The 19,755-nt window shown below is 37.0% G+C and overlaps 1 protein-coding gene and 1 pseudogene across 1 annotated transcript; both read left to right on the plus strand.

Annotated features, from left to right (window-relative positions):
• Positions 1–939: 939 nt before the first annotated feature.
• On the plus strand, positions 940–1,872 carry LOC102815192 (olfactory receptor 4C11-like). Its single transcript, XM_006877582.1, has one exon. The coding sequence runs from the start codon at positions 940–942 to the stop codon at positions 1,870–1,872; it is 933 nt and encodes a 310-aa protein (XP_006877644.1).
• A 3,735-nt stretch (positions 1,873–5,607) lies between these two features.
• LOC102815568 lies at positions 5,608–6,553 on the plus strand (annotated as a pseudogene).
• Positions 6,554–19,755: the final 13,202 nt, after the last annotated feature.

Genomic DNA, 19,755 nt, shown 5'->3' on the forward strand with positions numbered 1-19,755 from the left:
AAGACACACCCCCACCACCGATGTATAAATAGTAAACCTGAAATTTAAAATAGATATTCTATTATACGAAATTTAAAAAGCTGTTCTCCCCCTCCTTTTCCTTACTTATAACCTTGGTCTTTCCCATTTTTTAAGAAACTATACTAGAAGAACCAGAAAGGTAATGCATGCAGAGAAGAATATAACTTTTGACAACATGGTACAATAAAATTGATATCTGAACTACCAGGTTTGAGAACTGGAAAAAAATATTTGAAGTAAGTCACAACCATATTTTCTCTATTTTTACAACATGCTACCTCTAATATGAGTACTTTTGTGACACTGTAGGATAATGCACTGGACTTCTAATTGCAAGATGAGTGGTTCAAACTCATCAGCCACTCCTTGTAAACCCTTCCCCGGATTGTTATGAGTCAGAACAGATTTGATAGCATTCAACAACAACCTCTAATCAGTTTCTTCCTGAAAACCAAAGAAACAGATTCATGATATCCCCCCATCGTGGCAAATCCATAACATTAGTGCTTATTATGCTTAAAGACCACTTTGCTTTTCATTATTTTCTTAATATAACCTCATATGAAACAAACTTAATACATCAGTTTTAGGAATTCCGCTTCAGTAATACTACGTTAGTACACTTTTTATGTAATGTCATTGTTAAACAGCATGAAGTCAGTTCTGAATCATAGTGACCCCATAGAGGATTTCCAAGCAGTGGCTGATGTGTTTGAACAACGGACATGGTGGTTAGCCATCAAATGATTATCCTACAGCACCACACCAGGAAATAATAAGTGAACCCAAGAATAAGTAGAAGTTTCATAATCAGGCTTAAGTATTTGAAATACAAATACTACAGTCATCTGATAAAATTATTTTCTCCTTGCAGATTAAGTATTTCTAACCTCTACTTTCCCCACATCTACGGAAACAATGCAGCAAAATCAGACTGTACCTGAGTTCATTCTCCTAGGATTGACACAAGATCCTGTGAGGCAGAAAATGGTGTTCATAATTTTCTTGATTTTCTACACTGCAACTGTGGTGGGAAACTTGCTCATTATTGTGATCATCAAGGTCAGCAGAACACTTGGGAGTCCCATGTACTTCTTCCTTTTTTATTTGTCCCTTACTGACACTTGCTTTTCGACTTCGACAGCACCTAGACTAATTATTGATTCTCTCTCTGCAAAGAAAGTTATATCCTACAATGAGTGCATGACACAAGTCTTTGCACTGCATTTATTTGGTGGCATGGAGATCTTTGTCCTTACTCTCATGGCTGTTGATCGCTATGTGGCCATCTGTAAGCCCTTGCGGTACCCGACCATTATGAGACGGCAGGTCTGCATTGTCTTGATTATTCTTGCCTGGATAGGGTCTTTTATACATTCGACATCTCAGATTCTCCTGGCCTTGAAACTGCCATTCTGTGGACCCAATTTGATTGATCATTACTGTTGTGATTTGCAGCCTTTGTTAAAACTTGCCTGTATGGACACTTATGTGATCAACCTACTGTTTGTGTTTGATAGTGGGGCCCTTTGCTCAAGCAGTTTCTTGCTTCTGATGATCTCATATTTTGTTATCTTGCATTCACTGAGAAACCACAGTGCGGAAGGGAGAAAAAAAGCCCTTTCCACTTGCACCACTCACATTATTGTTGTCATCTTGTTCTTTGGTCCATGTATATTCATATATACACGACCATCAGCCTCTTTCTCCATAGACAAGATGGTGGCAGTATTTTATACCATCGGGACACCCTTTCTCAACCCACTTATCTACACACTCAGGAATGCAGAAGTGAAAAATGCCATGAGAAAGCTATGGAGTGTCAAAATTACCTCAGAAAGCAAATGGTGAAATGTAGCTCCAATGACATAGTCAGTAATGTGACTGCATCTGTATACAACAACTATACTAGTCTATGATTATTGTATGATAGCCAATTTTATATAAGGTGGTAAGTTATACTCTTTTATATAATTTACAGTCAAAATGAATGCCTGGGTTCATTGTTGTTTCAGAACTAGATACATTGGCAGAATGAATCTGATAGATAATTATGGACTAAGATAACATTTGTTGCTGTTGTGAAGTGCCATTGAGTCTAGTCCAACCCATAGTGACCCTATATAGGGTTTCCAAGGATGACATTAGCCACAATCAATCTTTTAATAGAGCTCAATGATGGCATAGCTGACTATGAATTATCTGATAGGACTTCAAAAGTTTGTGAAAAATAGAATTAAAGATTAATAGAATATATCCACAAATATTTGAAGGCTCCTGATACGTCATATGGAATCCTGCTGTGGTGCTGTGGGTTAATGTGCTGGACTGAAGGTCAGTTTGAACCACAAAGTCATCAGTTCAGGCTCTCCAGCTGTTCCTTGGATACCCTATACACTCTGAGTCAGATCCAACTGGAGAGCACACAACAGCACCAACAACATACATCATAAAAAAACTCTGGTAGCATAATGATTAAGTGTCAGGCTGCTAACTTCTAGATCAGCGGTAAGAAACTATCATGGGAGAAAGATGAGGCTTTCTGGTCACGTAAAGATTTACAGCCTTGGAGACCCTATACAGGGTCAGTATGAGTGAGAACCAACTGCACAGCACACCACCATGTCCACCATTATTCATAATTCTTAATTGGATAAGATCAACATTCATACAATCACAGCCACCAAAAGTTACGGGAATCTATTAACAAAGTGCAACTAATATTCTGTCTAAAACACATTTAAAAATACTTACCCAAATTCCTTACTGTTATCTCTCAGTCAACTGAATTCTGTATATTCAGACCATCCATTGTATTTAATCATTAGTTTGTCTTTAAAGGATTGCTGATTAATAATCACAGATTTTTTTTTCATTTGTTCTTTGATGTACTGATATTTTAACTAAATTAGTTCTTATTATTTCTTTTGAATTGAAGATAGTAGAGTTTAGAACATAGTTTTATCATCTTAAAAACAGCTAAGACAAAATGTATAAAAAATATTTTAAAATCCATGTAAAATACATAAAATACATGTATTTAATTCTAGTGGCTGTGTACTTTATAGTTATGTCTGAATGAAATATTATTTGGAAGAGCAGAATGTAAACTTATGTAACAATGCAAGAATAGGACTTCAAAATATCTATATGGGATCAAACTGACAGCATCAACACCAAATTTTATATAGGGAATTTAGGAGGCTGTGAGTTTACGTTAATGGCACAGGAACTGTGAAGGGAGAAAATAAATGGTTGCAGAATATAAGAATGTAATCAGATAATCAAACTGTATATGTAGATGTTGTTGAATTAGTTCCTGTTCTGCTGTATATGCTCAACAACAAAAATAAATCTTTGTTTTTTAATTACTATGCCTCTGAAGCCAAAAGAAATCAAATTCCCTGGTATATTTCTAAACATATCTTTGCTCAGGGCTCTGAGATTCCTTTCATTTTCTGCCTCTGACCTTACTTTCTATCTTTACATTAGCCTGGCTTAGACAATGTTTCTCTGCAAATCCTGAAATGCTATGTTTCACACAGAGCAGTTCATAGAAAACCTTCCAACTTTGCTCACAAATCTTTCTTAATAGGAACCAATAGTGTTATCCTGGATTAATATTAGATCAACCATTAGGAAATCTGAGATGAAGGACAAGGAGAAGTAAAATCAGACATTTACAGCCTAAATATGGACAATGATCAAAAGCAACCTAGGTGTGTAGAAGCTGTTGTTGCTGGTAGGTGCCGTCGAGTAAGCTCTGAATCATAGCAACCCTAGACTAGGTAAGACACAATGAAACACCACCTGATCCTGGGGCAGCCTCAGAATTGCTGTAACGATTGAGCCATTGCAGCCACTGAGCCAATGGATGCCATTGTGGGTCTCCCCCTTTTTCACTGACCCTCCACTTTACCAAGCATAATATCCTACTCAGGAACTGGTCCCTCCTGACAGTATGTCTGAAGTATAAGAAAACATTCTGGTCATTTTGATTCTAAGGAACATTCTGATTGTACTTCTTCCAACACAGATTTTTTTGCACTTCTGGTAGTCCATACCACTTCTAATATTTTTTTCCAACATCATCACTGAAATGCACCAATGCTACTACAATATTCCTTGTTTATTTTCCAACTTTCTCATGCATATGAGGCTACTGAAAATACCATGACTTAAATCAGACACTCTTTAATCTTCAAACTGACATCTTTGTTCTTGAACACTCTAAAGATGTCTTGAGCAAAAGATTTGCCTAATACAATAACTCATTTGATTTCTTGACTGATGCTTCCATTAGTGTTATTGGATCCAAGAAAAATGAAATATTTGATAATTTAAAACATTGTTCTATTTATAATGATGTTATTTATTGTTCCAGTGGTGAAAAAATTTTTTTTTTTTTTTTTTTTTTTTTTTACATTGAGATGCAACCAATACTGAAAGCTGTGGTCTTTAATCTTCATCAGTATTTTAAGTTATCTTTGCTTTCAGCAAGCAAGAATGTATAATCTGCATTTCCTGGGTTGTTAATGAGTCTTCTTGCAATCCTGATGTGACGTTCTATTTCATATAATTCTGCTTCTCAGACTATTTGCTCAGCATACAGATTGAATAAACATGGTGAAAGAATACAACCTGTCTGCACACCTTTTCTAATTTCAAACCATTCTGTGACCCTTGTTCTGTTCAAATCACTGCCTCTTGGTCTGTGAACAGGTTCCTCATGAGCACAATAAAGTGTTTCATATTACTCATTCTTCACAATGTTGTTCATAACTTATCATAATCCATACAATGGAAGACTTTGCATAGTAAATAAGTAGAGGTAAACATATTTTTTGTATTCTCTGCTTTCAGCCAAAATCCATCTGAAATCCACCAAGATATCCTTCATTCCATGTCCTATTCTGAATCCAGAATGAACCACTGACTGTTCCATATCAATGTACTGTTGCAGACTTTTATGCATTAAAATTTTACCTGCATATGATATTAATGATATTAATGGTATTGTCTGATGGCTTCCACTTTCCGATGGGTCACCTCTCTGTGGAGTGGACACAAATATGGCTCTCTTCCAAACCGTTGGCCAGGTAGCTGTCTTCAAATTTCTTTGTATAGGGGAGTGAGTATCTCCATTGTTGCAACAGTTTATTGATGGATTTCAATTTGTATTTCATCAATTCTTTGAACCTGGTCCTTTGCCGATGTCTTCAGTGCACCTTTGACTCCTTCCTTCTGTACCACTGGTTCTTGATCATATGCTATCTCTTGAAATGACTGAAAAACTACCGTTTCTTTTTGGTACAGTGACTCTGTATATACCTTTTCTTCTCTGGATGCTTTCTGCAACATTCAATTTTTTGTCCATAGACATCTTCAATATTACAAGTTGAGGCTTTAATTTTTTACTTGAATTCCCTGTTAAACTCATTTACCTCCTCACTTCTTCCATTTTCTTTGTTATCTCTACACTAGAGAGCAAGTTTCAGAGTTTCTTCTGACATCCATTTTGGTCTTTTCTTTCTTCCTTGTCTTCTTAATGACCTTTTGCTTTCTTCCTGTTTGATACTCTTGCTGTCATCCCACAACTTCTGGTTCATTCTCCTAGGATTGACACAAGATCCTGTGAGGCAGAAAATGGTGTTCATAACTTTCTTGATTTTCTACACTGCAACTGTGGTGGGAAACTTGTTCATTATTGTGATCATCAAGGTCAGCCGAACACTTGGGAGTCCCATGTACTTCTTCCTTTTTTATTTGTCCTTAACTGATACATGCTTTTCGACTTCGACAGCTCCTGGACTAATTATTGATTTTCTTTCTGAAAAGAAAACTATATCCTACAATGAATGCATGACACAAGTCTTTGCATTGAATTTGGCAACATGGAGATCTTTGTCCTTATCTTCATGGCTGCTGATCACTATGTGGCCATCTGTAAGTCTTTGTGGTACCTGACCATTATGAGAAAGCAGGTCTGCATCATCTTGATTATTCTTGCCTAGATAGGGTCTTTTATACATTCTATATCTCAGATTGTCCTGGCCTTGAAACTGCCATTGTGTGGACCTAATTTGATTGATCATTATTGTTGTGATTTGCAACCTTTGTTAAAATTTGCCTGTATAGACACTTACATGATCAACCTACTGTTTGTGTTCAATAGTGGGACCCTTTGCTCCAGCAGTTTCTTGTTTCTGATGGTCTCATACTTTGTTATCTTGTATTCACTGAGAATCCACAGTGCAGAAGGGAGAAAAAAAAAAAAAAAAAAACCCTTTCCACTTGCGTCACTCACATCACTGTAGTCATCATATTGCTTGTTCCATATATATTCATATATACATGACCATCAGTTTCTTTCCCCATAGACAAGATGGTGACAGTATTTAATATCACTGGAACACCCTTTCTCAACCCACTCGTGTACACACTCAAGAATGCACAAGTGAAAAATGCCATGAGAAACTACAGAGTGTCAAAATTACCTCAGAAAGCACATGGTGAAATGTGGCTCCAATGACATATTCAGTAACGTGATTGCATCTGTATGACAACAACTATACTAGTCTATGATTATTGTATTATAGCCAATTTTTATAAGGTTGAAATTTATACTTTTTTATAGTTTACAGTCAAAATCAATGCCTGGATGCATTGTTGTTTCAGAACTAGATACATTGGCAGAATAAGTCTGATAGATAGTTATGGACCAAGGCAATAGTAGCCACAATCAATCTTTTCAATGAGCTCAATTCTTGCATGTTGTTGTTGTTGTTAAGTGCCGTCGAGTCGGTTCCGACCCATAGCGACCCTGTACAGGGTTTCCGAGGGTGTAAATCCTTACGGGAGTAGAAAGCCTTATCTTTCTCCCGCGGAGCGGCTGGTAGTTTCGAACCGCTGACCTTTAGGTTCGCAGCCCGATTCGTAACCACTACGCTCTTGCATAGCTGACTATAAATTATCTGGTAAGATTTCAAAAGTTTGTGAAAAATAGAATAAAAGGAGATGGAAAGACACATGAGAGGGGAGGGGGATGGAAGAACAAGGTAGATAGGGGAATACTTAGGCCGGTTTGCACAGGCTAAATGAGACAGAGATTTGTTGTTGTTGTTTTTAATTGTCGTCGGGTCAGTTTCGACCCATAGCGACCCTGTGTAGGATTTCCAAGGAGTAGTTGGTGAGCTTGAACCATCGATCTTACAGTTCAAATGACTTTGCAGTCTGGTGCATTAACCCACAGCACCAAATCAGGACAGAGGTAGATGGTGATATATGCTCAACTTTGAAACAGCAGGGATCTGTGATACAGTTATCAAGGCATAGTCTGAATGCATAAAAGAGGGGGAATAATGTTAAGATGCTTGACTGTCTTATTAATGTTGGTTTCCCTTGTCTACTATTGTAAATTAGACACGAGTGGGATAGAAAGAACTGTCGGTAAATATGATTACCCATAACTTGTAAGCCTGTCTTCAGTCTAAACTGTTTGGAGTACCTAAAAGGAATTCTGGAACTTGTCCATTTAAATTGGCTTCTTGTGGAGCCTTTGTAAGGTATTGGATCTTAGTTGGAATCCTGAGCCCAATCCAGAACCTTCTGCAGTGGGACATTCCCATGTGAAAGGACATGCAGACCAGCATAGAGCAGCAAGAGATACTTCTGGAAAGAAAGACAAGCAGAAATAATAAAAACAAAAATATCAGTCTAACTGGCTACTACAAGAATAAGCAAGTTGTTCACCAAGGAGCCATAAATGTATGTAATCAAGTCCCTTCAGGACAAACCCCTTCCAAAACTGAAACTTAAAGGGGACATCCCAAGCAGACATGTAAGCTTGCTGATGATCGTGTGGGTCTACTGGTGAGTGGAAGAGGGGGAAAGACAGTAATGAAAATATGGGCTGAGTTTGACCACATTCTATAGACTCCCATGGACCAGGAGAAGAGAGAGAGAAGAGGAAGGGTTGGTTGGTCTGAAGTGTGGTAAGACCTGAGGATTCCTAAGTCTATGGACAAGTATGTAGCCATAGAGCGCTACAGTGAGGCATCAAGCTGATATGAAGTGATGGGAAACACAGAAGAATGACCAAACTTGAAGATATGGCCCATTTGACTTAGCTTAATGATCATAATTTTCATAGAGGAAGATATGGAAACTTGATAAAGGAAACAAGTGTAAATTGTTAAAATTTGATGCACTTGACCTATACTTATGGAAGTAGTAGTTCAAAATACCAACCAAGAGAGAAAGAGTCATCACATCAAGGATCAAATGTATCCTCTCTGTACACAGGGTTGATAAGGATGGGCAACTTAGATACTGGCTATCTAAAATGGAGGGGTGGTTGGATTTATTAAGGCATGAAGTTACTGGTTTACAAATTTTCAAGAGGTAGTTTAGTTTCAGAGTGAGAGGAAAGGTAGAAACCCCACTGAATAGATTTCATCTTATCTAGATGTGTTGGTGAAAGAGATGGGAATAAGATTTCTATTAATCCATTGTAATTGTTATCATGACTAATTGTGATTCTCACAACTATAAAGGTAGAAGTTGTGTAACATAAAGGGTGGAATAGTTAATCTTACATTCCAGAACCAGAGGACCCTAGGATCATCAAGGGAGAAGAGCATGAGCGGAATGTGGGAAACTATCCAGAGAAGCAGTGACACCAGAGATGCAGGAAAGAGGATGTCATCCAGAGACAGAGCAGCTGAAGACTCTAGATTCATGGAAAGAGAAAGGCTGTGTGCTAGTGGCCAGTAGGCATGCTTGCAGAATGTGCACTTGGGTTTTTTAAATGATTGTATATTCATGAGTGTTTTTGTGTATATACATAAAAACATCAACAACACAAAAACAGAGGGAATAGAAGTAAATACTGTTGATTGATGATGCAGGGGATTGTAATCATTGCAATGATATGAAATATGACAGGATGAGTGTAAAACTAATGTACTCCCATGTAAATTATCACTCAATGCACAATAAAATATTTTAATTTTTTTTTTTTAAAGAAATCAAACGATGTATTGCATTAGGCAAATCTGCTGCATAAGACCTCATTAAAGTGTTCAAGAGCAAATATATCAGTTTGAGATGTAAGGTGTGCCTGATCCAAGCCATGGTATATTGATACAAGCCATGGTATATTCAATAATCTCATATGCATGTGAAAGTTGAACAGTCCGTAATGAATATTCTAGAAGAATTGATGCATTTGAATTATGATGTTGGAGGAGAATATTAAAAAGTACCATGCACTGCCAAAAGAACAAATAGGTCTGTGTTGGGACAAGTGCAGAGTACTCCTTCGAAGCCAGGATGGCCAGATGTTGTGGGTAATAATTTGGACATGTTGTCAGGAGGGACCAGTCCCTGGAGAAGGATATCATAGTTGGCAAAATGGGAGGTTGGAGAAAAAGAGGAAGTCCCCAACTGGATTGATAAGCACAGTGGTGGTAGCAATGGGCTCAGGTTTATCAATGATTGTTAGGCTGATTGGGGACCAGGCAGTGTTTTGTTCTGTTGCACACAGGGTCACTATCATTCAGTGTTGACTGGATGAAAACTAAACAATAACAACATATTCCATTTAAATTTATTTATTAATGAATTAACTATTACAGTCTTCAGCCTATTTTTCTATAAGTTTTCTGAGTTATTATGTTCGGGTTTTAAAGAAATTTAGCCTGTTGTATATGTGGTAAATAGATTTCCACATTTGATATTTGTGTTTGACTACTTGTGTTGCTTTTTTAAACATGTAGATTATTTTCACTTTTATTGTTTCAATTCATTAAAGTTTAAAATTATGCACAAAGAGTAACAGAATATTCCCACAAATATTTGAACCCTCCTCATACATCATATGAAGTTCTGGTGTGGCAATGTAGGTTAATGCACTGGACTGCAAGATCAGTTTGAACCACAAGGTTGGCAGTTCAAGCTCACCAGCCACTCCTTGAAAGCCCTCTACAGGGTTGCTATGAGACAGATCCAACTCAACAGCACACAATGAAAACAACAACAAACAGCATAAAGAAAGTCTGGTAGTATAGTGATTATGAGTCAGTCTGCTAACAACTATGTCAGCTATACGAAACTACCAGCCATTCTATCGGAGAAAGATGAGGCTTTCTGCTCCGGTAAAGATTTACAACATTGGAAAACCCTATGCAGGGTCACTATGAGTCAGAACTGACTCCATAGCAACCACCACCTCCATACATCATAATTCTGAATCTCTGTAATTTCATTAGAGCCATACTCATGCAATCACTGTCACCAAAAGTTGTGGGAATCTATGAACAAAATGCACCTGATATTGTATCTAGAATGCATTTAAAAATAGATATCCAAATTCCTCACTGTCACCTTCAGGTCAGTTAAGTTCTGTGTAGGAAGACCATTCTATTTAATCACTAGTTTGTTGTTGAAGAATTCCTGATTCATAATCACAGCTTTTTGTTTGTTTAATTTGTTTTTTGATCTACTGATATTTTAAACTAAATTATTTCTTATTGTTTCCTTTGAATATTAAGATAATAGAAGGGAGTTTTGAGCGTTGTTTTACCATCTTAAAATTGTTGTTAGGTGCCACTGAGTCATTACCTACTCATAGTGACCCTATGCACAAAATAATGAAACATTGCCCAGTCCTGGGCCAAACTTACAATTGTTGCAAGGCTTGAGTCCATTGATGCTGCCACTTTGTCAATCCATCTCAGTGGGGGTCTTCTTCTTGTTTTTCTGACCCTCCACTTTACCAAACATGACATCCTTCTCCAGTGACTGGTCCTTCCTGACAATATATCCAAAGTATGAGAGAAGAAGTTTGATCATCCTAACCTCTAAGGGTCACTCTGGATGCACTTCTTCCAATATAGATCTGTTTGTTCTTTTGGCAGCCCATGGTACTTTCAATATTCTCCTCCAACACCATAACTCAAAAGCATCAATTCATCTTCAGTCTTCCTGTCCAACTTTTGCATGCATACAAGGTTATTGAAAATACCATGGCTTGGGTCAGGCGCACCTTAGTCCTCAAGCTGACATCTTTGCTCTTCAACACTTTAAAAAGGTCTTGTGCAGAGATTTGCCTAATGAAATATGTCATTTGATTTCTTGACTGCTGCTTCCATGAGTGTTGATGGCTGATCCAAGAAGAATGAAGTCTTTGACAACTTCAGTCTTATCTCCATTGATAAGAATGTTGTTTATTGGTCCAGTGGTGAGGATTTTTGTTGTCTTTACATTGAGATGCAATCCATACTGAAGGCTGTGCTCTTTGATGTTCATCAGTAAATATTTTAAGTCCTCTTCACTTTCAGCAAGCAAGGTAGTAACGTCTGCATATTGCAGGTTGTTAATGAGTCTTCCTCCAATCCTGATGCCACGTTTTGCTTCATAGAACCCATCTTCTCAGATTATTTGCTCAGAATACAGGTTGAATAAGTATGATGAAAGAATACAACCCTGCCACTCACATTTCTTAATTTTAGACCATTCAGTGTTCCCATGTTCTGTTTGAATACAGATTCTCATGAGCACAATTAAGTGTTCTGGAATAATTATACTTCACAGTGTTGTCCATAGCTTGTTATGATCCACACAGTTGAAAGACTTTGTGTAGTCAATAAATCACAGGTAAACATCTTTCTGGTATTCTCTGCTTTCAGCCAAGATCCATTGGACATCAGCCTCATTCCATGGCCTCTTCTGAATCAAGCTTGAACTCTGGAAGTTCTCTTTCAATGTATACTTGCAGCCGTTTCTGTATCACCTTTAATAAAACTTTACTTACATGGGATATCAAAGATATTGTCTGATGATTTCCACATTCTATTGTGTCATCTCTCTTTGGAATAGGCACATTCCAATCAATTGACCAGATAGATGTCTTCCAAATTTCTTGGCATAGATAAGTGCCTCCAATGCCGCCTCACTTTCTTGAAAGATTTCAATTTTTATTCCATCAATTCCTGCTGCCTTGTTCTATACCAATGCCTTCAATCCACCTTGGACTTCTTCCTTCAGTACATTGGCTCTTGATCATGTGCTACCTCTTGAAATGGTTGAACACCAACCATTTCCTTTGGTATAGTAACTCTATATATTTCTTCCATTTTCTTTTGATGCTTTCTGCATCATTCAGTAATTTCCCCAGAGAATCCTTCAATAATGAAAATCAAGGCTTGATCATTTTCTTCCAATCTCCCAGCTTGAAAAATGCTGAGTGTGTTCTTCCCTTTTTGGTTCCTAATCCAGATCTTTGCACATTTCTTTGTAATATTTGACTTTGTCTTCTCAAGCTCACCTTTGAAGTTTTCTGTTCAGATCTTGCAATTAGCTGAGTATTACTTGAAGTCTTAAAATTAGCTAAGACCAAAAGTCTAACAATATATATTTAGAAATTCGTGCAAAATACATCAAGCTCATGTATTTAATTCTAGTGGCCATGTGCTTTATAGTTATGTCTGAAAGAAATATCATTCAGAAGAGAATACTATACACCTATGTAACAATGCAAGAATAGCTGTTCAAAATACCTTTGTTGGATCAAACTGACAATATCAACCCCAAATTGTGTAGGGAATTTAGGAGGCTGTGAGTTTACATTAATGGCAGAGGAATTGTGAGGGAGAAAATGAATGGTTGCAGAACCTAAGAATGTAATCAGTGTAATCAAATTATACATGTAGATGTTGTTGAATTAGTGTATGTTATCAACAACAAAAATAAATTATTTTTTAAATATTCAATATGCCTTTGAATTAAAAATAAATCAAATCCCCTAGTGTATTTCTAAATATATCTTTGCTACATGGCTTTAATTTTATGTCCATATTAATGGCTCTGAGATTCAATCCACTTTTTGACCATAACTTTACTTTCTATCTTTACATTAACCTGGCTTAAACAATGCTTCTCTGAAGGGCCCTAAATGCTATATTTCACACACAGCAGCTCATGAAAAATCCTTCCAATTTAGCTCACAAATCTTTCTTAATAGGAAAAAAAAAATATTAGATCAACCATCAGGAAATCTGAGATGAAGGAGAATTAATGACAGACATTTACAACCCAAATATGGACCATTATCAAGAGCAACCAAGATGTGTAGAAGTTGTGGTGGCTGTTCAGAGCCATCTAGTTGTGTGTAAACCATATCAACCATAGGTAAAATAGAATGAAACACCACATGATTATAAGCCAGCCTCAAAATTGCTGCTACGATTGAGCCTTTGCTGCCACTAAGCCAATCCATGATGTTGAGGTCTCCCTCTTTTTCGCTGATCCTCCACCTTACCAAGCATGATGTCTTACTCAGAGACTGGTCCCTCTTGATAATATGGTCGAAGTATGAGAGAAAAGTCTGGTCATTTTGATTCTAAGGCGCATTCTGATTGCATTCAACACATATTCTTTTGTGCTTCTGGTAGTCCACGGTACGTTTAATTTGTTTTCCAACACCATCAACCAAATGCATCAATTCTACTATAGTGTTCCTTGGTCATTACCCAACTTTCACATGTATATGAGGCTACTGAAAATACCATGACTTGGGTCAGTCACACATTAGTCCTCAAACTGACATCTTTGCTCTTGAGCACTTTAAGAGTTTTTGTGCAGCAGATTTGTCTAATGTGATAATGCTTCATTTGATATCTTGACTAATATTTCCATTAGTGTTGATGGTGGATAGATGCTAAATGAAGTATCTGACAACTTCAATAGTTTTCTCCATTTGTCATGATGTGATTATTGTTCTAGTGGTGAGAATTTTTGTTTTATTTACATTGAGATGCAATCAATACTGAAAGCTCTGGTCTTTGTTCTTTATCAGTATTTTAAGTTATCTTTGCTCTCAGTAAGCAAGATTATGTAATCTGCATTTCCTAGGTTGTCAATGAGTCTTCTTTTAGTCCTGATGCCATGTTCTTATTAATATAATCCTACTTCTCAGATTATTTGCACAGCATACAGACTGAAAATATATTGTAAAAGAATATAACCTTTTGCAAAACTTTTCATTTTTATAACTCTTCAGTGTTCCCTTGTTCTGCTCAAATGACTGATTCTTGGTCAACTTGAAGGTTCCTCATGAGCACAATTAAAGTGCAGAATACTCATTCTCCACATTGTTGTCCATAACTTGTCATGTCCACACATTTGGAAGCTTTTGCATAGTAAATAAAGTAGAGGTAAACATATTTTTGGTATTCTCTGCTTTCAGCCAAAATCCATCTGAAATCCACAATGGAATCCTGCATTCCACGTCCTACTCTAAATCCAGTATGAACCTCTGGTTGTTCCTTGCCAATGTACTGTTGCAGCGTTTTATGCATTAACTTTATGAAAAATTTGCCTGCATATGATATTGATGATATTAATGGTAGTGGCCTTTAACTCCCACCTTCGGATGGGTCACCTGTCTTTGGAATGGGCACAAATATGGATCTCTTCCAAACAGTTGTCCAGGTAGTTGTCTTCAAATTTCTTGGCATAGATGAGTGAGTGTCTCCATTGTTGCAACAGTTTATTGATGGATTTTAATATGCATTTCATCAATTCCTGGAGCCTTGTTCTTTTCCAATACCTTCAGTGCACCTTTGCTTAGACAATACTTCTATATCATTGTTTTTTTAAAATGTTTTATTGTGAACTTTATGACAGTTTACATGGGAGAACATTAGCTTTACATTCATCCTATTGTATAACATTTCATTGCCATGGTTACAATCCCCTGCAAGCCTGCCCCTGTTTCGTCATTACACAGTCCCTCTCCATCTCTGAGTCTAAAGTCCCCAGCCACTCCATCTCTCCACATCATCATCTCTGCTTCCATCTCTGGCATCACAGCTTCTCTGGGTAGGGTTCCACTCTCCTCTCTTCTCCCTTGATGGTCCCAGTGACCTCCGCTCCTATACTGCAAAGTCAATCACTCCCCTCCTTTTGCTACAAAATGTCTACCTTTACATTTCCAACCCTCACAATCAGTCCTGATAACAATTATTCACTATTATATCACAAGAGACCTATCTGCATCTCCTTTCATCAGTCCTGCCCAGACAGGTTGGATACTACTCAATGGAGATTCTACCTTCCTCCATGCTCTCTGGATCTAGGCTCTGTCTTGAAAGCTTGTAAGCCAGTCACTTCTTGCCTTTGTAGCCGCCTCATTTTGGGTAGGCAATGTCCAAGTTTCCCATCCCTGTCTACTCTGTGTATGGCGGGGGTGGGAATGATCCTCACTGTAGAGATTTGTTCCATCTTTTCAGATACTGCATCCATATGTGTAGGTCAAGTTCATCAAATTGTATCAGATTACTCCTTTTTTTTCCTCTTCTTTCTTCTTCTAGTTGAGCTCTGATTATTCAGTCATTGAAGCCAGATTTAGTGGGTATTATCTGCAAGTGTGGGTGTTCTTATGCATATGCCCTTTCTTCTTATCAACTGGACGCTTCACTCTCCACTCTAGTTCTCTGTGGCTATGTCACTGACTCTGGGCCCAAGAGTCCCCAGGTCTTGCCATACTGCTGGCCAACCAGGTCTCCAGCCAGGTTTACAGGAGTCTATTGAATGTTGTAGGGCTTAGCTTGCAGCTTCATTGTTGTTTTTCCCTCACTTCACCTTATCTGTGATGAATGTGGTCACCATTCAGAGCGTGAATTCCCATTAAGTCTTAGTCTTGGAAGGGGGTTTGTCCTGAGGGGACCCGACCACTTGCCTTGATGTCTCCTGAGTGAGCAACTTGCTGGTTCTTGTATTAATCAGTCAGACTGCCTATATTTATACCATTGGTTCTTGATTATATGCTATCTCTTGAAATGACAGAACAGCAGCCATTTCTTTTTGGTGCAGTCACTCTGTGTATCCCTTCCATCTTCTCTGGATTCTTTCTGCGTCATTCGATATTTTGCCCATAGACTTCTTCAATATTTCAATGTGAGGTTTGATTTTTTTCTTTGAATATCCTATTAAACTCATTTACCTCCTCACTTCTTCCATTTGCTGTATTACAGCTACACTAGAGAGCAAGTTTCAGAATTTCTACTGACATCCGTTTTAGTCTTTTCTTTCTTCCTTGTCTTCTTAATGACTTTTAGCTTTATGTCCCTTTGGATGTTCTTGCCGTCATTCCCCAAACCTTCTGGTCTTTTGTCAGAAAGTTTACTGTTATGATGATCTCTAAATTCTGTTGTGATATGTTCAAGATCATATTTACGCTCTCATGCACTTGTTTTAATTTTGTTCAGCTTCAACCTGAGCTAGCATATGAGCAATTGATGGTCTAGTCCACAGTCTGCTCTTGACCTTGTGTTGGATGATATTTTTCAGAGTCTCTTTCCATAGAAGTAGTCAATTTGATATCTGTGAATTCCATATGGTGAAGTTCATTTGTATAATCATATTTTAGTTGTTTAAAATTGGTATTTGCAGTGAAGAAATTATTAGTCTTGAAAAATTCTGTCATGGGATCTCCAGCATCATTTCTGTCACCAAGGCCTTATTTTCCAACTACTGATCCTTTTTCTTTGTTTCCAACCTTTACCTTCCAATCACCAGTAATTTTCAATGCATCTTGATTACATGTTTAGTCAGTTTCAGAGTAAAAAAGTTGATATATTTTTCAACTTCATCATCACTGGTTTTAGCACTTGGTGTGTAAATTTGGATGCTAGTGATATTAACTGGTCTTCCTTGTAGGTATATGAATAGTATCCTGTCACAGACAGATTTATACTTTAAGATAGATCTTGAAATATTTTTGATGATGAATGCGACACCATTCTTCTTCTATTTGTCATTTTCTGCAGAGTAAATCATGTGATTCTCTGATTTAAAATGGCTAATACCACACCATTTTAACACACTAATGCCTCAGATGGAGTCCTGGTGTGGCATTGTGGGTTAATGCAACAGGCAGTAAAGCCGTTTGAACTGCAAGGTCAGTGGTTCAAGCTCACCAGCCGCTCTTTGCAAACCCTATACAGGGCTGTTATGGGTCGGAAATGACTCCGCGACACATAACAACAACAACAAATGCCACAGATATAGATGTCTATGTGTTATATTTTGCTTTTTCTACTTCTAATTTTCCTAGATTCATACACTGAAATTCAATTTTCTATCTCTCTTCCTCTTTTTCTTTCTCTTCCCCTAGCATCTATGCACAAATTCATACATTCAAACTTTTCTCAAATATTTAAAACTTTAGGATCTCTTCTTTTAGAGTTTACATATATTCACGAGATTTCAAAATACCGTGGAAGTAAAAATTGTTCTATTCCATTAAGTCACTTCAAACTCATGCAAAACCTATGTACAATAAATAAAACACTACCCAATCCTGTGCCATCCTCACATTCATTGCTGCTTTGAAGCCATTGTTGCCAATGTCAATCCATCTCTTTGGGAGTCTTTCTGGTTTTTGCTGACCCTCCATTTTTACAAAGCAATCAATGGATGACAGCAAATAAGAGCAGGGCTGGATTATGCATGAAATAAATTTATTGCCTAGATACCAGACAAAGATTACTGTAACTGTAGAGATAACATACATCATAAAATTTAAAGAGAAGATAAATAAATTTGATTTAAAGACAAAGTGATTTAAAGACAAAGTTCTAACAAAGATAACAGTGAGACAACTTACTTGGGTTCAGGATTTAGAACATCAATACTATGAGATTACTGAAAATGAACCTAGGACAAAGAGACAATTATTAAGGTTCCTGGAATGATTTGGGCATTTGTACTATTTTCTTTGTATGGAGTATCTTTTCCATCTTTTCTTTGTAATTTCCTTAAATTTGACTAATCCTTAAATATTCAATTCTAATATTATCTTCATATTATAATTGATATCCGATGGATCTTGGCTGAAAGCAGAGAATATCAGAAACATGTTTACCTATGCTTTATTGACTACGCAAAGGCTTTCAATTGTGTGCATCATGACAAGCTATGGACAACATTGTGAAGTGTGAGTATTCCAGAACACTTAATTGTGCTCATGAGGAATCTGTACCTCAACAAAGTGGCAGTTGTTTGAACAGAACATGAGAACACTGCATGTTTTAAAGTTAAGAAAGGTGTGCGACAAGGTTGTATTCTTTCACCATACTTATTCAATTTATATGCTGAACAAATCATCTGAGAAGCTGGGTTATATAAGAAAAACATGACATCAGGATTGGAAGAACACTCATTAACAACCTGTGATATGCAGATGATACAACCTTGCTTGCTGAAAGTGAAGAGGACTTAAAACATTTACTGATGAAGATCAAATACCATAGCCTTTGGTATGGATTGCATCTCAACATAAAGAAAACAAGAATCCTCACGCACTGGACCAATAAACAACATTCTTATCAATGGAGAAGAGATTGAAGTTGTCAAGGACTTGACACACATGCACAGAAGCAACAGTCAAGAGATCAAATGATATATTGCATTAGGCAAATCTGCTGACAAGACCTTTTTAAAGTGTTGAAGAGCAAAGATGGCAGCTTGAGGACTAAGGTGCACCTCACCCAAGCCATGGAATTTTCAGTAACCTCATATGCATGCAGAAGCTGGACAGTGATTAAGGAAGACCGTAGAAGAATTGATGCCTTTGAGTTATGGTGTTGGAGGAAAATATTGAAAGTGCCACAGGCTGCCAAAAGAACAAAGAGATCTATATTGGAAGAAATTCATCCAGAGTGCCTTTGCAGTGAAAACCAAATATGTTAATTATCTGTATATCAAGGAAGTTTTACACAAAGTCAATGATTACTAAAACATTGGTCTTTATTCAGGAATAATATGTACAAGGACCATTCATACAAGTTAATGGCTAAATTTATAAATTTCCAAGAAAATCACTTGAAAATGTCTTGTAATAGTCTAAAATTTTATTTTTGCAAGAGGCTTTTGTATGCAAGGGTTAGTAAACAAAATGAAAAAAAGCATTGCTACTAGCATTCTAGTTCACACATGTGAAAGTTTAGTCTAAAGAAAATATATTTAAAAGTGTCTCTCCAATCAGCGGATTAAGGCAAATAAGTTTTCTCAGTAATATACTTGTCTTAACCTAGCCTCTGTTGTTGTTAAGTGCCTTGGTTTTTATTTGTTTAATAGCGATCGTGGAAATGGTTTCTGAGGATGTAAATCTACGCGAGAGCAGAAAGCCTTATCATTCCGCTGAAAGAATGTCTCATTAAGCTTCCTTAAAAAAAAAACAACCAAAAAACTGTTCAATCTTGACAGTGCCTTCCAAAGGGAGCTGTGCGACACAGAGATAATCTCAGAATGTATAGCAACTGTTTTTTTGGATATCAAAGGAGTGAGCTTCATAGATTTTTGTGCAGAACATGGATTGATCAAGGGGATTTACTATGAAAAAGATTTTTAAAACTTGAAACCTGTGTATGTGAAAAAAAAGTAAAGAAATCTATGCCAAAAATTATTTTTCCATCATGATAAAGTACCTCTTCCTTGTTCAAAGGTATCAAAGACTGTCCTATACAAACTTCATTGAGAATCTTGACCCCATCCATATGGTAGTCCTGATCTTGTCCCTTCAGGTATGATATTGTTTCACAACTCAAAAAAAAAAAAAAAAAAAAAAAAAAAAGAAAGGAAAACAATTTGAGTTCATTGAGGATGCCAAGAGTACCATTTTAATGTGTGTAAAATGAAGAGTGCAGATTTCTTCAGGAGAATATTAGA

The sequence above is a fragment of the Chrysochloris asiatica genome, unplaced genomic scaffold (genome assembly GCF_000296735.1).
Source record: "Chrysochloris asiatica unplaced genomic scaffold, ChrAsi1.0 scaffold00531, whole genome shotgun sequence".
Classification (NCBI taxonomy): Eukaryota; Metazoa; Chordata; class Mammalia; order Afrosoricida; family Chrysochloridae; genus Chrysochloris; species Chrysochloris asiatica.

Bases quoted from the DNA above. Each gene is read 5' to 3' on its own strand.
- LOC102815192 (XM_006877582.1), top strand. From the start codon at position 940: ATGCAGCAAAATCAGACTGTACCTGAGTTCATTCTCCTAGGATTGACA.